Below are 18,455 nucleotides of genomic sequence, written 5' to 3'. Positions count from 1 at the left end.
AATGGGTTAATGAAAACAATGGGCAATAAAGCAGGAATAGAAAGGTAGAATAAATAATTATTACAACAAAATGAAAACAGGCAACAAGCCCAGATATATAGAGGACAAAACTGCCTAGCATTGGTTACAAGAAGCTACAATTCTTCATGTCTCCCTATAATTGAAATCAAGCTTTATTTAACTTCCAGTGTTGATAAATTTGATGAATACCCAGTTCAGCTATTTAAACCTGTAGCTAAGCAAAACATCCATGACATTAAAAATACTTCCATATAGCAAGCCAGATCAGATCAGAGGTTTCAGTAATCCAATGGGCATAATTACCGTCAGCTAGGCTGACTTGTACAAATTAAATTCTGACTTATACAAATTAAACTCTGACTTGTACAAATTAAACATGAAAGCATTTTTTACACATAGTTCACTATATTGTAAAAGCAGATCTGTCATTGATTACCTGTTTGACTTTATTAATTCTTGTAATAAGTTCCTCTGCAGAAACACTGCCAGCAATTACTTCCAAAGGGATTCCATTGTCTCCTATAAAGAAACTGGATGGAACACACACTACAGGATCTATACAGTAATAGTTAAGGACGATATTTTGTATACTTTTATGGCATTATGGCCCCCTTGTACATCACTCAGAGCTCAGTGTAAGCTGGGATTGGGCAATTAACAAATCAAAAGGACAACTACAACTACAATAATACTATGACAATGATGATGATGATATGTGTGTGTACATACAGACTGCATTTATAACACTGCACCAAAGTAAACTGGAAAAGAAAAAAATACAATCTATATGTCTATTTCTGAAGTGTGAGCATATCTGCAAATATCTAACTCTGTGGATCGGGCCCACACTGAGAGAACAAAGAGATTTTTCTCCAAACTTGGGGGCCCACCCAGGTTTGTGAAAAAATCTTAAAAGTTAAAAAACCATATAGTGTGGGTTTAACACTGCCATAGAACAATAACTTTATCTGTGCATGTGCAGAATACTCACTTGCAAAGCCTATGCAGTGGCTCCCAACAGCCCTGCTGCTTATGCTGCAGCTGAAGAGGCCAAAGTAAGGAACGGAGAAAGAGAGAAGGCGAATATTGACAGAAAAGGTGGGTAGAAGAGGGGGTAAATAGCAAAGGGGAAAGGAAAGAAATATGGGGAGAGGTTGATGAAGAAGTGGGAGAGAAAGAGAGGGGGGTCAAGGAGAGGGAAAGAAATAGAGGGGGAAAGACTGCCAGGGAAGGGAAAGAGAAGAGAAAGAGGGGTTGGAAGATTATTTGAGGAGGGGGGGAGGAAAGGGAGCAAAGGTGGGTGGTGAGTGGGATGCACCCTCCCCACAAGTTTCTCGCAGGTCCCTACTCGTGTATATTCTAATTGGTACGTCAGCCAAATCTGATACTTAAATCCAGCGACTGGGACTGTGAATGGATATGACAATTCTTTCTACAAACCTGAAAAATGCCCAAGGTTTGCAGAAAAATCTGAAACCTAAAAAGCAATACCTTGAGGGATTTTAAAAAAAAAACCACACCAAAATGATAAAAGGAATGTCTGTAGCTTAAAAAAACCCAGAAGCCCTTGGTGGCAGTTGCTAGGGAAGCACAGCATTCTAGTCATGATTTCTGTCAGTAAAAGGTAGGGGGAAGGGGCAGGACACTTTCCAGGGCTGCTTTGGTCTTTGAGGGAGGACTTGAAGGAGGACTTTGGTCTTTGAGGGAGGACCTAGGCCTAGCAGCAACTACTGGGTGACATGATATTACCCGACTGCATGATTCACCGAGGCTTGGCCACTTGCTACCATTCAACAGCAGTAACCCTATTAAAGACACTGTGGTGCAGCAGTTAGAGCTTCAGCGTAGGAGCTGGGAGACCCAGGTTTAAATCACCAGTCTGCCATGGAACCTCACTAGATGATGTTGTGCCAGTCACATAGTTATCAGCCTGTTATTATTGATCATTCCTACTATAAAATGCTTATTTTTAAAACTCTACTCAAAGGATACAGATTTGTGAGAACTGCAGGCAGGCTTCACTGTGTAAAAGAGAGTACTAGATTACCAAAGACTAATATTCCAAAATGTCATAAAATTATCATACCATTACACACAAAACTTGAACAATCTTTCTGAGATCATAAGGAGTTAGTTTCTGTTTCTTATTAACCACGGCAGTGGATTTATACCATACTTTGAGAACTCTAGGATTTAAAGGAACGTATGCTACATATAAAGGGCTGCGGTGGCTCAGAGGTTAAGATGCTGAGCTGCCAGACCGGAAGGTCTGTAGTTCAGCAGTTTGAGACCCTAGTGCCGTGTGACAGAGTGAGCTCCCATCTCTGGCCCCAGCTCCTGCCAACCAAGCAGTTCAAAAGCAAGAAATTGCAAGTAGATAAACAGGTACCGCCAGGGCTTTTTTTGTAGAAAAAGCCCAGCAGGAACTCATTAGCATAACAGGCCACACCCTGACACCACAACTCATTAGCATATTAGGCCACAGCCCCGTGTTGCCAAAAGTGTGGTCATCTAGCCACACCCACCTTTTTGCTTCTTATTCTGTTTACCTTGTTTATTGTCAAAACCCAGGGTCTTTTTTTGTAGCAGGGACTCCTTTGCATGTTAGGCCACACACGCCTACTGTAACCAATCCTAATGAGTTTCTGCTGTTGGGTGTGGCCTATTATGCTAATGAGTTCCTGCTGGGTGTGGCCAACTCAGGAGCCAGCTGGAACTCCGTTCCTGTGCGTTCCTGTCCAAAAATAGCCCTGGGTACCGCTTTGGTGGGAAGGTAACAGTGTTCCATGTGCCTCAGCATTTAACATGCTGGCCACATGACCACAGAAATTTCTTCAGACAGCGCTGGTTCTTCAGCTTGGAAATGGAGATGAGCACCGTCCCTTAGAGTCGGATTCGACTGGCTTTCGAGCAAGGGAAACCTTTACCTTTTTTATACTACATATAACCATGTGCTTCTTTTTCTACGGAATTAGTGAAAGGAAATTGGGCTATATGAATTTTCATCCTTTTAAAAGTTTCACTGACCATGTCCTACAAAATCATATTACGACTCTATCCAGCGGAAGGGACAAATGCATTTCATTAGAGGGCCAAACTATATATTCTATGTATACTGTTAATACTTCTTTTTCCTGATAAAGTTGTGTAGGAAAAGGGTCATTAAAAGCAAAGCAAAGTAGTAATGGGAGAGGACTTAAACTGTTCTCGCAGTTGCTCTGGTCCAAACTGCTGTTGAGCATCTTTTCTTCTTTGCTGGGAAGAAGGCATGATACGGACTGGAGAAACACTGCAAAATGTTAAGCACTTTGCTTCTGTTTCTCTGATCTCAATTATCACCTCCTGATATAGCTTTTTGCAGAATAAAAAGATCACATGGCTACAGATGCACTTTTGTTTGTAATGTGTAGCTGGGACATTGTATTATTGTTTTTTTTAACTTTTCAAATAGTAAGAGAAGTATCAGCAAGACATTATTCTTTGAACATATGAAGCTACTCGGGGCCAAAATCCATTCAGCTCAGCACGGTCTAATGACTGGCAATGACTCTCAATAATGTCAGGTAGAAAAGAGATCCTTTCATTGGACATGCTAGTGACTTAACGTGGGACCTTCACCTGCAAGCAGCTGCTTTACTCCTGTGCCATGGCCCCAACCATTTTGGGATGACAATAATACAATAGAAGGCATGAACTAGAATTATGTAAATGCATAGTAATAGTTGCGTTTTCTTAGCACTCACTTATATTTTTTTTAAGTTCTCTAAATGCAAGGTCTCTCCAGAACAACTATGTCTTGAACACAGAGTGGTATTTTAAAGAGTAAATTATTACTGAGAAGCAAAAACAGCAGCAGAAGTTGCCAAACCTTTCAATATCAATTTTAATAGCCACAAAGCCATCTGCCACTGCCTCAGTCACTTTCTCATCCTCCCAGCTGGTAGTCATCTCTGTGGACTGTTCATCATCCCCTGTGGAAAAATAACAAGTTTTTTCCAGATATGTTAATCTAGATTAATTACACTATAGCATACTATTAATGCAATTCTACTGGCAAAGCAGGTTATGATTTTTAGGCAAAGGCCATCACACAGAGTTCAGAAAAGCCCAGACAACCCACTCCCCCCCCCCCCCCCCCCCCCCCCCAAAAGCAGCCCCCCCCCCCCCCCCCCCCCATTACTTTGCAAACAGAACAATATGGATTCAGGAAAAATCAACCTGCAACTTGCTTGGATATAACTTTATTTTTGTGAAATTTATTTAATATGAAATATACTAATTTATTATAACAGATCTTAACTATACTGTAGGGTGCATTTCCTTCCTTACAAACAAAAAGGAGCTTTGTGGCATCTCAAAATTTAACAGATGTATTGTACCATAAATGTTTGCTGAATTAGAATTTAACAATTTAACTGTGTTAAAACCAGGATTTAACATGACAAAGTTATAGGTGTTTTGAATGGTCACTGTGCTTGTAGTTTTGAGTTTTGCAACTAAGTGTTCTTTTTTGAATTTTACATCCAGAGTTTGACTGGTGGCAACCTACGCCACATGATAGGAGGGAAGGGGCCAAGTGAACCCCCCTTCACACAAGCAGATCCCCCCCCCACCTATCAGGGACCCTTGGGCAAGGACAGCGGGGAGGTGTTGGAGAACTGTCTATTATTCTGCATCCACTTTCAGCATTCCACAAACAGAAAGGTGGCCTAGAAATTTCCTATGTAAATGTGACCAGAGGGAAAATGCTAGAACTATAATGACTGAAAAACACATAAGTATCCAAGTTTAACTTTTCTTTAGCATTTTCATTTCATTGTTTTGACTCTAAATGTTATTTAAGACAGCCATCAACAGATGATTGATACCAAAATTTTCCTTTAAAAGGCCACCACCAATTTCAGAAATACATGAAGTGACTTAGAGGAAGCACAAAATACCAAATGATTTGCATTAAGAAGATATACTCTTTAAAGTAAACATTAGCCATGGTCCAGCAGCCAAAATGGCTGTTACTGTTGAAAAAAAAATTCAGTTATTATGTTTCCAATAGCTGCTCACATTCCAACAAAATCCTTTACCATTTGCTAAAATGAAAATACCCACTATTTATTTAACAATATGTAGTCCTTGCGAATGTAGGGGGGGAAATTTAAATAAATAGAACAATAAAGTAATGTACTTTGATAATAGATTAGGTAGATACAAACTACCACTTTGTTTCTGTTTTCAGCTATAACATCACAGCTTTCAGCAAATTAGAAAACAAGAGCAGAAATTGAGGCAGTTTAATTACCAATGACAGGGCAAAGTATATTATTAGTGGGTCTTCTAAAACAACAAATGAAAATGTATGGAAAGGCATCATATGTAATATCTGCATCTTTATTTCCTTTTCAAAGATTAATGCAGTTGTCAGTGGATGATATCATTATTCATATAACATCTTAAACGAAAGTTCTTCAGTTATTTCTTTAGTAGGATTCTATCTTCCAGCCTGCGTCCCATCCCGAACTTAGTAGGTAATGGGGCTACGATTAATGACCCCTCTCCAACACTGATGTTGTGCAACGCTAGGTCCAAAAACAATAAGAGCATGGTCCTTCGTGACTTCCTGTTGGAGCTATATATAGCTCTCCGCTCAAAAGAATCAAGATCTCAAAGACAACACATACCCAGGCGGTCACACCAGCAAAAACAGAAAAAGAATATATCAGAGCTCCACACTGACAACGGATCTCGGCTATGCCGGGGGGGGGGGGGGGGGGAGTGGCACTGTTCATTCGGGAGGCTTACACCTTCAGGGCGCTCCTGCCACCGAGGCTCATGGGCATAGAGTATTCTGGCTTTGTGTGGGAAGCCGGGGAGAGTTTGGCTATTTCATTGGTGTACCATCTGCCCAATGCACCGACAAATAGCCTGTCACCCCTGTTGGAGGCTGTATCAGGCTGGGCATTGGAGCACCCTAGACTGATAGTCCTGGGTGATTTCAATGTCCATGCCGATGACACGGCTTCCACACAGGTGATGGACCTGATGTCGTCCATGGCGGTGCTAGGACTCTCCCAATATGTAATGGCTCCCACTCACCGGGTGGGACACATGCTTGATCTGATCTTCACAGCGTGGGGTTACAGTGCACCGAATTACTGCTATGGTAGTTCCATGGTCAGACCACTCTGCCCTGAAGGCTTACGTGAATGTCCCACTCCGACCCTGTTTGGGCTGCAAGCGTATTTTAGCTCGCCCGCAGAGCCAAATGGACCCAATGCGGCTCCAGATGGCCCTGAAGGATCTGATACCCCCTGGTGGTTCACTAGATGACTTCATTGAGGACTAGCACAGCTGACTCTCGGCGGCCATCAACGTGATCGCTCCCCAATGTCCTCTGTGCCCTCGCTCTAGGCTCGCTCCATGGTACACACAGGAGCTGCAGCTGATGAAGCAAGGGCTCAGATGGCTAGAGAGATAGTGATGGCATGCTCACAACGAAGCTACAAGAGCATCCTATATGAGATCCTATGAGATGGCAGTCAGAGCTGCAAAAAGAGAATATTACACGGCCATGATTGTGTCTGTAAGCTCTCGCCCAGCCCAATTATTTAGAACGATTCATGCCATTACTACTCCAAACACTAGTCCAAACACTAAGGAATTGGAGATTGGCTGTGAGGTTTTTGCGAGCTATTTTGCAGATAAAGTCCTGTTGCTTTGCCACGACCTTCCTGCCACAGTTGAAACAGTAAGGGAACTCGAGGCTCCACGCACATCTTCTTGTCGAGTTTTGGATTATTTCAATCCACTTAGTCTAGATGAGGTTGACAAATTACTTTCAAACTGTTCGCCCAATCACTTGCTGCTTTGATCCGTGCTCGTCATAGCCGTGCGATGGGCTACAAGATACCCTAAGGGAAATTATGAAGAAGTCCCTCTTAGAGGGGCTGTTCCCTAGGGCACTTAAGGAGACAGTGGTACGCCCTCTCTTGGGAAAAAAACCCGATCCTTGGATTCGGCCGAATTGGTTAACTACCGGCCGGTTTCCAATCTGCCCTATTTGGGCAAATTAATTGAGAGGGAGGTGGCAATTCAGTTGCAGTGTTTTTTGGATGACACCTCTGCATTAGGCCCCTTGCAGTCCGACTTCCGACCAGGCCACAGGACGGAGACAGCACTGGTCGCCCTCACAGACGATCTTCGGAGGCATCTGGATTGGGGCAGCTTGGCTCTGTTGCTGTTGTTAGACCTGTCAGCGACATTTGACACGGTTGACCATCAACTACTGGCCTGCCACCTTGCCAACACGGGTTCAGGGAGCTGCCTTACAGTGGCTCTCCTCGCTTCTTCAGGGTTGGGGACAAAGGGTAGCCATTGAGGAGCAGCTGTCCAAAAGGCACCCGCTAGTCTGCAAAGTGCCCCACGGTGCAGTGCTTTCACCGATGTTATTTAACATCTATATACACCCCCTTGCTCAGATTGCCTGGAGCAATGGGCTGGGTTGTCATCAGGATGCAGATGACACCCAGCTCTATCTGTTGCTGGGTGGCCAGTCTGACTCCAGGCCGGAAGATCTGGACCTGGCATTGAAAGCTGTGGGTGGTTGGTTTAGACTGAGTCGACTGAAATTGAATCCGATGAAGATGGAGGACTTGTGCCTGAGTTGGAGTGGCCCAAGGGTAGGGATCCCACTCCCAACTTTCGATGGGGTGCCGTTGGTGCCAGTGTTGGAGGTTAGGAGTCTGGGAGTGCTCTTGGATGCCTCCTTAATGATGGAGGCCCAGGTAGCAGCTGCTGCAAAGTCAGCCTTTTATAATCTCTGGCTAATTAGGCAAGTTGGTTCCCTTCCTCAAATGCAATAACCTGGCAACAGTGATCCATGCAATGGTCACCTCAAGATTAGATTACTGTAATGCTCTCTACATGGGGCTCCCCTTGTCCCAAATCTGGAAACTGCAGCTGGTGCAGAATGCAGTGGCCAGGCTGATGTTCAGTCTCCCCATGTGGGAGCACATCCAGTCTGTGCTAAAAGCTCTGCACTGGCTGCCCATAGCATACTGAATTTTGTTCAAGGTGCTGGTTCTTACCTTTAAAGCCCTATATGGTCAGGGACCTACATACCTAAGGGACTGCCTTTCCTCACATGTTCCCCGGAGGCCATTACAATTGGGATGCCAAAATGACCTGGCTCTGCCGGGCCCCAGAGAAGCCAGGCTGGCTGTGATGAGGGCCAGGGCCTTTTCAGTGGCGGCTTTGCACTGGTGGAATGAGCTCCCAGATGACATCAGGACCCTGCGGGACCTTTTACAGTTCCGCAGGGCCTACAAGACAGAGCCACCAGGCCTTCGATTAAGGAGATGCACTATATATAATTGAAGCCCTGGCCCCAATATCAACATCAACATCAACATTAATATAATTATAAACAGTTGGATATAACCCAGACTATGCTAGCAGCTGATTGTACTGTCGGATACTCATTTGGAATACTGTGTACAGTTGCGACCTCATCTGGAATACTGTCTACAGTTCTGGTCACCACATCTTAGAAAGGATATTATAGCTTTGGAAAAGGGCAACTAGAATGATAAAATGGTTAGAACACTTTCCCTATGAAGAAAGGTTAAAGCGCTTGGGGTCTTTAGCTTGGAGAAACAACGGTTGAGGGGTGACATGATTGAGGATGTGCTCTTATCTGGATAGTAGCTGCCATTTAAAAACAAAAAACTGAACCTCACATATTAAAAGTTATGTAAAATGGGGAGATTAACACTTTAGAATACCTACTAAATTATTATTTAGGAGGCTTTGAGAATTTATTTGCTACTTAGACCCCTCCCCCCTAGAACCTTTTGGTTTCTTACAGTGCAAGAGGACTGACAAAAATGAAGTCTTATTTTTTAAAAAGGAAGAATACAACCAATCAATGAAAAAATGTGTGTAAAATTTATTTTAAAATTGTAGTTGGAATACACAGACAAGTGGAAACAGAGAAAAATAACTTTTTAGCATACCTTAATATGGTCCATCAAACCAGACTTGTAAAATCAAAGTGTGCAATGAGATGTAATGTTGTTTACCCATTTGCTTTTCCTTTGACTTAATGTATTACAAATAACTCTGGAGTTCTACAGAGAAAAATAATTGCTATACATTCTGTACATTTTTGCAGATACTTAGAGAAGTGTGTTAGAATACGGGGGTGGGTGGGAAGAAGATGCCTTTTCTAGTAATTCTCAACAGATTAACTGGTATGTCTGAACAGTGCTTAAAAACAACTCTGTAATATTGAAAGGGGTGGGGAAGCATAGAAAATAGCTGGGCTGAGCACACTGCTACCAGAGCGACAACCTGCATATTCCAGAATTACTTCCCAAGAGGCAAGAGAGAGAGAAAAATAAAGAGCTCAAGTGTGTAGATTTCCCACAGGGGTGGTCATCATGCAATTCAAAGTGCAGAGGACACGGAAAACATATTCTGTACAAGTTGACGACAGCTAATTTTCACAGGTCAATTTACAAAGTGATGCAGAATTAACTATCTGAAACTGACAGATTTAAAATCTCATCATGGATTTAACTTGGAACCATCAATCCTATTACTTCTTTTTAAATAAGCTATCATCTCAAAATCAAAATTTGAGTCTCTTACAAATAACAAAATCCATATAACAAGATCACAATACTTCAAAGAAACATTGGGAGGGATATTATTCTTGTACTTATATTTTCCCAAAACATTTATTTTAAACAGTCCATTGCTCAAGGAACATGTTCACATATAAACTATTGCTACATAAATATAATTTATATTTATATAAATAAATATAAATAAATATAATATTTGTAGGGGGATTAAAGCACTTGGGGCATCAGTGGCTTGTCTGCCCTGCTCAGGACTGGGTGGTGTACAGCCTTTGTCACTCCATCTTTGTTACAGGATGGTGCCTGGCCTTCAGTCGCCTTGCGTTTTGTGAGGGCACGGCCTTCAAGCCACTCCCAAGAGAATATTCTTCTCTCTGATGCTTGTTAGCAACTCTTAATTTCAAAGCCTGATTCGTTTCCTCTCACCACTAGATGTCAGGTGCAAGATGGCCTGGCCACCACCCTCTGAAGAGAAGGCCTGACCACCACGTCATGACTTCACTGCCATGGCGACCTGAGTAGGCATAACATTCCCTGTGTGGCTGACTGGAGCAGGAGAAGACGACGGGTCTCTTTCTTTCTTTCTTTCTCCCGGACTGGTTTTCTCGTCGCAAAAACGAGGGAGGGTTTCTGGAGTTGGTTTTGGGGTTTGTTGTTTTGTTTTGTTTTGTTTTTTTCACAGTGGCTGTCTCGGAAGGAAGAGATTGGAGGGAGGGGAAAAGTTAATCTGATCGGAGCGGGATGGGATGGGACGGAGCCCAGCGAGCGGAAACATTTCCCCTGGTTTCTGAGTGACCCAGGGCTTTTCTGGGGTTGCTGTTGGGGGTTTTTTGGATTTTTTTTTACACAGTAATCGTCTGTATTTTCACAGAAGAGATTGTCTGTATTCGTCTGTATTTCCACAGAAGAAAGCTTCCCTTTCCCTCCCTTCCCCCCCCCTCTTTGCAATAGAGAGACTCTGGCTAGGTGGAGGCTGGGGGAGGGGAGAAATGTTCACTTTGACTCCTAATTATGAGTGCTCATAACATATGGGGAGCTACAAACGGCAGGTGAAAATTGCCGGTTTCTTTCCTTTTTTTAAATCATAACTGTTGGGGTTTTTTTTGGGGGGGGGGGATAATTCCACCAGGCCAGAAAGATTCTAGTATGTAAGGCTGGCTTTAATACAGACCCCCCCCCAGTTCCCTCATGGATTTGTTGTGGCAAACTTAAGCAAAACCCACTGATCTAACCCCCATAAAAATCTGAAATAGAGTGAGAATTGACAGCACCATCATACAACAGACATCTTCCACTTTCCCTTATTAAATGAAAATAATAATGAGAAAATTGCCCTTTTCTTTCTTTTTTTTAAATCATATGTGTTGGTGTTTTTTGGGGGGGAGGGGGGAAATAATTACCACAGGCCAGAAAATGGAAGGCTGGAGGCTGAAATGGACTTGCACAGATCTGCTTTGAGATTATACATAATGCAAACTCTCCCACCGACCCGAGGCCATCAGGGCTCATGTAGAAATATTCCCCCCCCTTTTGTTTACTGTATGTGAAAACTTCTTACCTAAGTATGAGTTTGTGCATATTACTATCTCATGCTGTATCTATGGTAAATAAAAAGTAATACAGAAAACCAGAAGTTATTAACCTCTTAGTATTATTTGACAATTTATACTCACATGCAAAGTTGGGATGACATTCATTGCTCTGTCATCTTTGATGCAAGGAGTGTGCTTTTAAGTGTCCTTTAGAGATTCTAGTAAGTAAGGCTGGCTTTAATACAGACCCCCCCCCAGTTCCCTCATGGATTTGTTGTGGCAAACTTAAGCAAAACCCACTGATCTAACCCCCATAAAAATCTGAAATAGAGTGAGAATTGACAGCACCATCATACAACAGACATCTTTCCACTTTCCCTTATTAATGAAAATAATAATGAGAAAATTGTCCTTTTCTTTTCTTTTTAAAATCATATGTGTTGGTGTTTTTTTGGGAGGAGGGGGGAAATAATTACCACAGGCCAGAAAATAGAAGGCTGGAGGCTGAAATGGACTTGCACAGATCTGCTTTGAGATTATACATAATGCAAACTCTCCCACCGACCCGAGGCCATCAGGGCTCATGTAGAAATATCCCCCCCCCTTTTGTTTACTGTATGTGAAAACTTCTTACCTAAGTATGAGTTTGTGCATATTTCTATCTCATGAGTGTCAATGGTAAATAAAAAGTAATACTGAAAACCAGAAGTTATTTGACAACACCATACCATCATACAATAGACATCCACCACTTTCCCCTCTGATATGCTTGTAAATTATATGAAACATGCACTCAAATATGCAAGGGAAACTTAACTCAGTCACACTGTAAGCTAGTGTGAAGTGTCTGGAATACTGCAGTGAAAGAATCAAGAGAATATCTTGTTGGGTACACGAGAAACTGCAAGTTAAAACACTAGTGACAGTAGCTGGAAACTGCAGAGCTCAGGGAATGTTATGCCTCAAGTTGATGACGTCAGAACGCAGTGAGCAGGCTTTCCATATAGGGGGCAGTGGCCTGGCTCATGACAGTGTGTGGGACAGCTTGATTAATGATTTCTTGACTTGTAGCCAGTAATTAGGATATAAAATGTTTAGTTCCAGCTATGCATCTTATCTTGAGGTCCGGCTACGTTTCCCTGTGTGCGCACGCGTTCAAGTCCCAGTGGATGGGAGCTTTGTCTGCTATTTCTGTAAACTTGATCTTTGCTTATTAAAATCTCCTTGTAAGCAAACCTGGATCGTGCATATTGTTTCCTTGGGATTTCTGTGAACCTTGGAGCCAGAGCCCCAAACAAGTGGCCAACTTGCTCGTGGTGACAGTGACTGTGAATGCCACCCTACACAGGTCTGCTTTAGGAGCATGACAGTGCCAAAAGACCACCTACTGGAATCTTATATATACATTTGAATTTACATTACAAATAATATTTTTAAAAACTCTTATTTGCTTTCTGTTGATAATCAATTTTTATTACTCTTTGCCAGATCCAACACCATTCTCCTAAGGCTATTTCTTCTGCCTGGATTTTTTGTCATACTTAACAAACACAAGTGCTTGATTTAAGATTAGTGCATACATATCCAAAATATTTTCTGGTATCCATCCATACAGAATTCTTCAAAATATAGTTTGTCATTTTTGATCTCTTCTAGAGGTTTATGATTTCTCATTTCTGATCTCTTTTAGAGGTTTATAATTCCTCACAAGAGGATTTATAGTATCATTTATACTAGATAGCCATGTTATAGTATGCCCCATTCCAAAGTCTATCAGCCTTCACTTGGAGGATGGTTGCATTTTTTTCAGTATTTTAAGACTTTCCAGTGAGTTGTGTTGAAATCTGAAGACCACAAACCCCGGCATCAAATTGCCACAGATAATCTTGATCCTTTCAGTTGTTAATTATATTTATATCACACCCTTCCTCTAAGGAGTTTTTTTAGTGTATCCGAAATAGTCATTTCAGGCTGGAGCCAAACAATTTTCTTGACATGTGAAGCAAGCTGTGTGTCTGCCAGCTACAGCAGACATACTATCACTGCCATGCCAATGCTTAGTAAGTAGTTGGGATGCTACTCACTTCTAAACTCCTGAGAAAACACTAGATCAATAACAGAAGTAATATTCTGTTCCATATTTTCCAGTCACATGATTTCCAGGAATTGGATTTTTAATAGTTCCCTCAGCATACAACAATATTTTATTGTCCCCAGTTACCTTGTAAAGTGGAGAACATGGAGATTTCAAAATATTTTAGGTGTCCTAAAACTCCATCAATATGCAATTGTAATTAATTCCCTGCAACATTTATCAATACCTCGATAAACATCTTTTCTTAGTTAAAAAAGAAGTCACATTAAAGAGAGATAGCAAGTCTCTTTGGCTTTTCTTCAGGACTACAATGAGTGTGGTACAGTGGTCAGAGGGCTGAATTAAGCCTAGGAAGACTCAACATTCAAATACCTGTATGTCATGAAAACCCTACTAGGTTTTAAGTGAGTCACCATAAATCCAACATACTACACAGTATTGTTGCAAGGATAAACTGAAGGAGAGAACTAAATATACTGCCCTGAGCTCCTTAGAGAAAGGATGGAACAAAAATGGATTGTAGGAAAAGTCCTCCTTTCATAGAAGTGATGCCATTTTGAAGAAGGCTGAACATAACAAATTAATCAGTGTCAGCAGCCTTTGCACCATACAGCATGCTATGAAAACTGCTGTTATTAGTTTGCTTAATCACATACTAATACATAGGAACAAGATATACTTTAAGCAGTAGTTTAGCATAGTACAAGATGACCAAGAATATCTGGGAAGTTGCTTAAATAGCTGCTGTGTAGCTCCTATAACCATATAGAAAAGTAGTCACCCTAACTCCAGCTATGTGGTTAAGTCTGAAATTATCATGCTTCCACAAAAGCATGAACACCTAGGAAAGAAATAAAACTGGGGTTAACTGTGCATCAAAGATTATGGACAATATCAACCCAAGTGATTATAGTACCACACAATTTTTTAAACATCTACTAAGTAGCTTCATCTGTATCCATCTCTGGTGCAGAGCAAACAAAGTGAATTCTACCAGCTTGCTTTCTAAGCCAGAACAGAATTAAACAGAATGATAATAAAATACAGCATAAACAAGACAGTAACTGCATGACCAAAAAGAAGGTTTGAGTACCATTTTACAATAAATAAAAACAACTATCTCTGCCTTGTGTGCACTTTTCTGACCTTTGTACAACTAGAAGTATACAACCTATGGCATAACATTACCATAAAAGATTGTTTACATTCCCTGACTATTGGAGTAAGTGGTTAATTCTGCAAAACATGTAACATAACCAGGGGTTATTTCATAAAAAAGGAGCTAGGGGAACTCATTAGCATAACTCATTAGCATATGCCACACCCCCTGACATCACCGGAAATGTGTCATAAGGCCACACACCCCGCCCCCAACGGTCCCGGCCGCCACCGCTGGCCTTGCAGCTCCACTGCTGAGCCCCATTAGGGGCCCGGCGGTGGACCTGCAAGGCCGGCGGGAGTGCAAGGAAGCCCCGTGAAGGCCCTCCCTGGCCCCAGGCAGGCAGGGGTGGGGAGAGGCAGGGAGGAAGCAACTTACCCTCCCTCTTCTCCTGCCTCCTCCTGGCTGAATGAGGGCCGGAAGCCGGGAGGCCGGAAGCAGGGGGTGGGGCTTCGTTATGTGCCCCGCCCCCGTACCTCACCCGGGGGAACTGCGTTCCCCCACGAAATGACCTCTGAACATAACTATTACCCTTTATAAGAATCCAGCAAATGGCAGATCTCAGTCACACACAAAATGGTTTCATGTTCTAATGTAACAAGTGGGTACCATAACCAAAATTAAGCAGTTATTTCCTTTTATGGGCTTTTTAGCACATCAAAGAATATTTTATAAAATACAAACAAGCTCTATAAGTGTGTGTAGTAATTACTGTAGCATCAGCAACCTGACTGATACTCAAACCCAAACACATGGAATACAATCCAGCTAATACAAGAATGTTATTGCCTCACTGATTTTAGGGTTAGGGTTAGATTTCAGTCTTCAGCTGAAATCAACAAGACTTTATAAATTTTGATTGGATTATAGCCACTGAGCTGTTTCCTACAGAGAATTTCTGCTGACAGAATGATTTCAGCCCATGGTGTGCAACCCTGTCTCCTCCCTCCTGCAGCCCCAAATGCTGTTCTTAGAGGGTCTTCCATCTCCCAAAAGACAGTGTTGCAGCCGGGGAGGGGGAGATGAGGAACTAGTCTATAGGATCACAATTATTACGTGGAAGTAAGACTTGCCAATATTAATCAGTATATTGCTATTTAGAACTTAAAGATTTGTTGACCTACAAGGAGCTCGTTATTATGAGCTGCTAATATGAACAGGGAATTTTTAAGATGGGTGACACCTTTCTAAGACAAAAGGCTTAAGAATATAATATACACACACTGACAATACTTTAAGAAGAGACCAACTCAGTGACAGCAAACTGTAATGCCCTAGTTTCGTCGTTTCTTAGGATTGCAGCTCCCATTTCCAAGTTCCTTAAACCTCTGTTACTTACCTTCTTCACATACCACATGTTTGTGGGTAGAGGTTGTGTCTGTAATAGCTCTCATTATAAGCATGTAATAAATACGGAAATGGGAATTTAGGAAAACAGAACTGTGCTGAGAGTCCACGGCATAGATAAAAGGCAAAGTCAGGAAATTACGATAGACTCCTAGACACCAGCATGAAGTGTTTAGGCACCTGCATGACCAGATGCCTAAAATTCTTCCACGTAGAAGGAACTGGTGGTGGGGGAGTAGTATAGCCTAGCAGGTGTCTGATGCACACTGATCCCGACAATCTACTCGCACAGCAGTCTTAGTCTTTAATACTCCACCCTCCCCCAAGCCACACACTTGATAGGATTGATTGCAAGATCAGCACAGCGAAGTCTAAGAAACAAACAGGTCTTGCTTTTTACACAGACACTTCCCACATTTCCCATTGCATTATAACACCAAACCAGGCATACCACAAATCAGCATACCTGGATAGAAGTCATTTTAAAACTCACTAAGAATTTCTAGAATTCCAATTTGTTCCTTTAAGCCATCTTTGAGCAACACATTTAAATAAACATTTAAATAAACATGACAAAGGATTTTCATTTCCTCTTCCCACATGCAGGTCATGAAATACAGACAGTGGAATGCCAAACTGGAACATCCAGCTTTAGGGCACCTATATGGCTACTGCACATATGGAAGAACAACAAAAAGGGAAAGTGGATCTGGAATACAATGTAGAAAGATATACTTATTGCTTAGCCCTGAGTGAAGAATGTACTACAACAGAAAATGGATGTTTTGTGCAGCCCATTACTTAGAAGATCATTGTAGGCTTTTTATTACGGGAAGGACTGTCATTTAACAATCAAGAAAACATATATTAAAACATCGTAGGCAACTATCCTCAAGTAATAATAATTATTATCATATGGCATTGTGTGTAGAATAGTCAGGAGATCCTAAGATTGTCTGGCAACCATACGTTCTAGCTGCTTAGCATTATGCATCAGTAGGTGGCAAGCTAGACTTTTTTTTAAAAAAAGGCAAGAGGCATTTCAGAGGTGCCTTCTGCTGCATCACAAACCTGGCATTCCTTGGAGGTTGCCCTGCCAAACACTAGCCAAGGCTGAATCTGTGGGATCAGTCATTTGGTTCATTATCTGCTTATTTTTAAAGAAACATAACAACTAGTTATTCCAGAGGAATAACTGTATTAGCACCAACAGCTTAATGACTAAACCAGTTTAGGCCACAATAACTTTGTTAAGGTATCACGAGTGGTATTATAGTTACTAACACCTCCCTCAGCAGCTCAACCAACTCATATTCCTTTTCTGACAGTGCAGTCCTGGGCACGTATAATACGAAACAAGTTTACCCAATTCAATAAGACTTGCTCCATAGTAAGCGTGTTTTAAGCGGTAGCCTCTATTGAGGAAAGGGGCGGTGGCGGACGACAACAGCTGAGCTGGTGAACAAGGCATACTTTAAGAGCAGATTCTTAAGAGTATACTGTTATGCATGCTAAAGGTCCCAAGAGGCTGTAGCTAAAAGACAAAGACATTTAAAACATTTCAGGAAGGGCAGCTAGGAAACACACCAGTCTGGAACCAGGGGTGGGTGGGGGGCAGTGTTCCCTCTAAGCTGAGTTAGTGTGAGCTAGCTCACAGTTTTTTAGCCTCCGGCTCACACATTTTGGTCTTAGCTCGGGAAGGAGGGCTCCAGAGCAAACTAATTTATGCAGTAGCCAAATCACTCGCTCACAACTTTAATGCCAGTAGCTCACAAAGCAGAATTTTTGCTCACAAGACTCCATAGCTTAGAGGGAACATTGGTGGGGGGGATAGCTATCAGCTAGACGCTCCTGGACCTCTGGCCTGAGTTCATTTAAAGCAGAGTCCTACATTTATGCTTTCCTGGGCGGCGGGAGCCAAGGGGGTCCCATGACACGGAAGAGAAGGTTTTGTTTTTAGCAGTGGGAGGGAAAAACCGAGGAACTACAACAGGACTACGCGAGGCGCCGAGCTGAGCGAACACAGACGGGCCCGTACCTGTCACGAACACCACGAACACCGCGCCACGCTGCTTCGCGGCAGCAATGGCGGCCGGGATGGTGCCAGGGAACCACAGCATGATGGCGGCGGGTCCGTGCACGGCGGACAATGGAAAAAACAGGCCGGCCCTGGCTGGCACGCGCGCCCTAATTGCCGCTCCGCCGCCGCCGGACCCTCCGCGGCCTAACCGCCCGTTTCTCTAGACGCGCGTGCGCGTCACAAACGTCAGCCCCGCTTTGGTTGGGATGACTCGGACTTCCCTGTCCCGAGTCTCTCTCATACTCCTCCCGTCTTTCGCCTTCTTCTGGAGTATCACGCATGCGCCCGTCATGCAAACGGAGTGTGCTGTTGCGCGCATCCGGGGAGGGCCGGGAGGGAAGCGGCTGCCTTCCTGTGTCTGCGGGAAGGATTACACGCTGAGGATGACAAGGTAAACCTAGCTGCGATTCGCGACCGCGCATTCCTCTGGCATGCCACCGGTGTTTAGGGATCGCAGATTCAGGGTGGCTGAAGGTCGGGGAAGTAGATCAAAATCCTGGCATTTATTTCTTTAATAAATGTGGTCTCATTAAAACCAACTCAGCGTTGTGAACATCTCCCCTCTTCACCTCTGTGGCTTTAA

General features: G+C 42.7%; 1 protein-coding gene across 1 annotated transcript in view; it reads right to left on the bottom strand.

Annotated features, from left to right (window-relative positions):
- Nucleotides 1-18,179, bottom strand: part of UBXN4 (UBX domain protein 4) — a 33,173-nt gene extending 14,994 nt beyond the window's left edge. The window contains exons 1-4 of the mRNA XM_015417111.1: nt 17,831-18,179; nt 3,890-3,992; nt 2,014-2,042; nt 458-576 (exon numbers count right to left, since the gene is read on the bottom strand). Of these exons, the coding sequence (XP_015272597.1) occupies nt 458-576; nt 2,014-2,042; nt 3,890-3,992; nt 17,831-17,912 (333 nt within the window). The 5' untranslated portion in view covers nt 17,913-18,179. The remainder of the gene's footprint in view (nt 1-457; nt 577-2,013; nt 2,043-3,889; nt 3,993-17,830) is intronic.
- Between the last annotated feature and the right edge of the window lie 276 nt (nt 18,180-18,455).

Source organism: Gekko japonicus, unplaced genomic scaffold (genome assembly GCF_001447785.1).
Source record: "Gekko japonicus isolate JY-2015 unplaced genomic scaffold, Gekko_japonicus_V1.1 scaffold883, whole genome shotgun sequence".
NCBI lineage: Eukaryota > Metazoa > Chordata > Lepidosauria > Squamata > Gekkonidae > Gekko > Gekko japonicus.
Note: the sequence above shows the minus strand (reverse complement) of the source record. Positions and strands in the feature narration are given on the sequence as shown.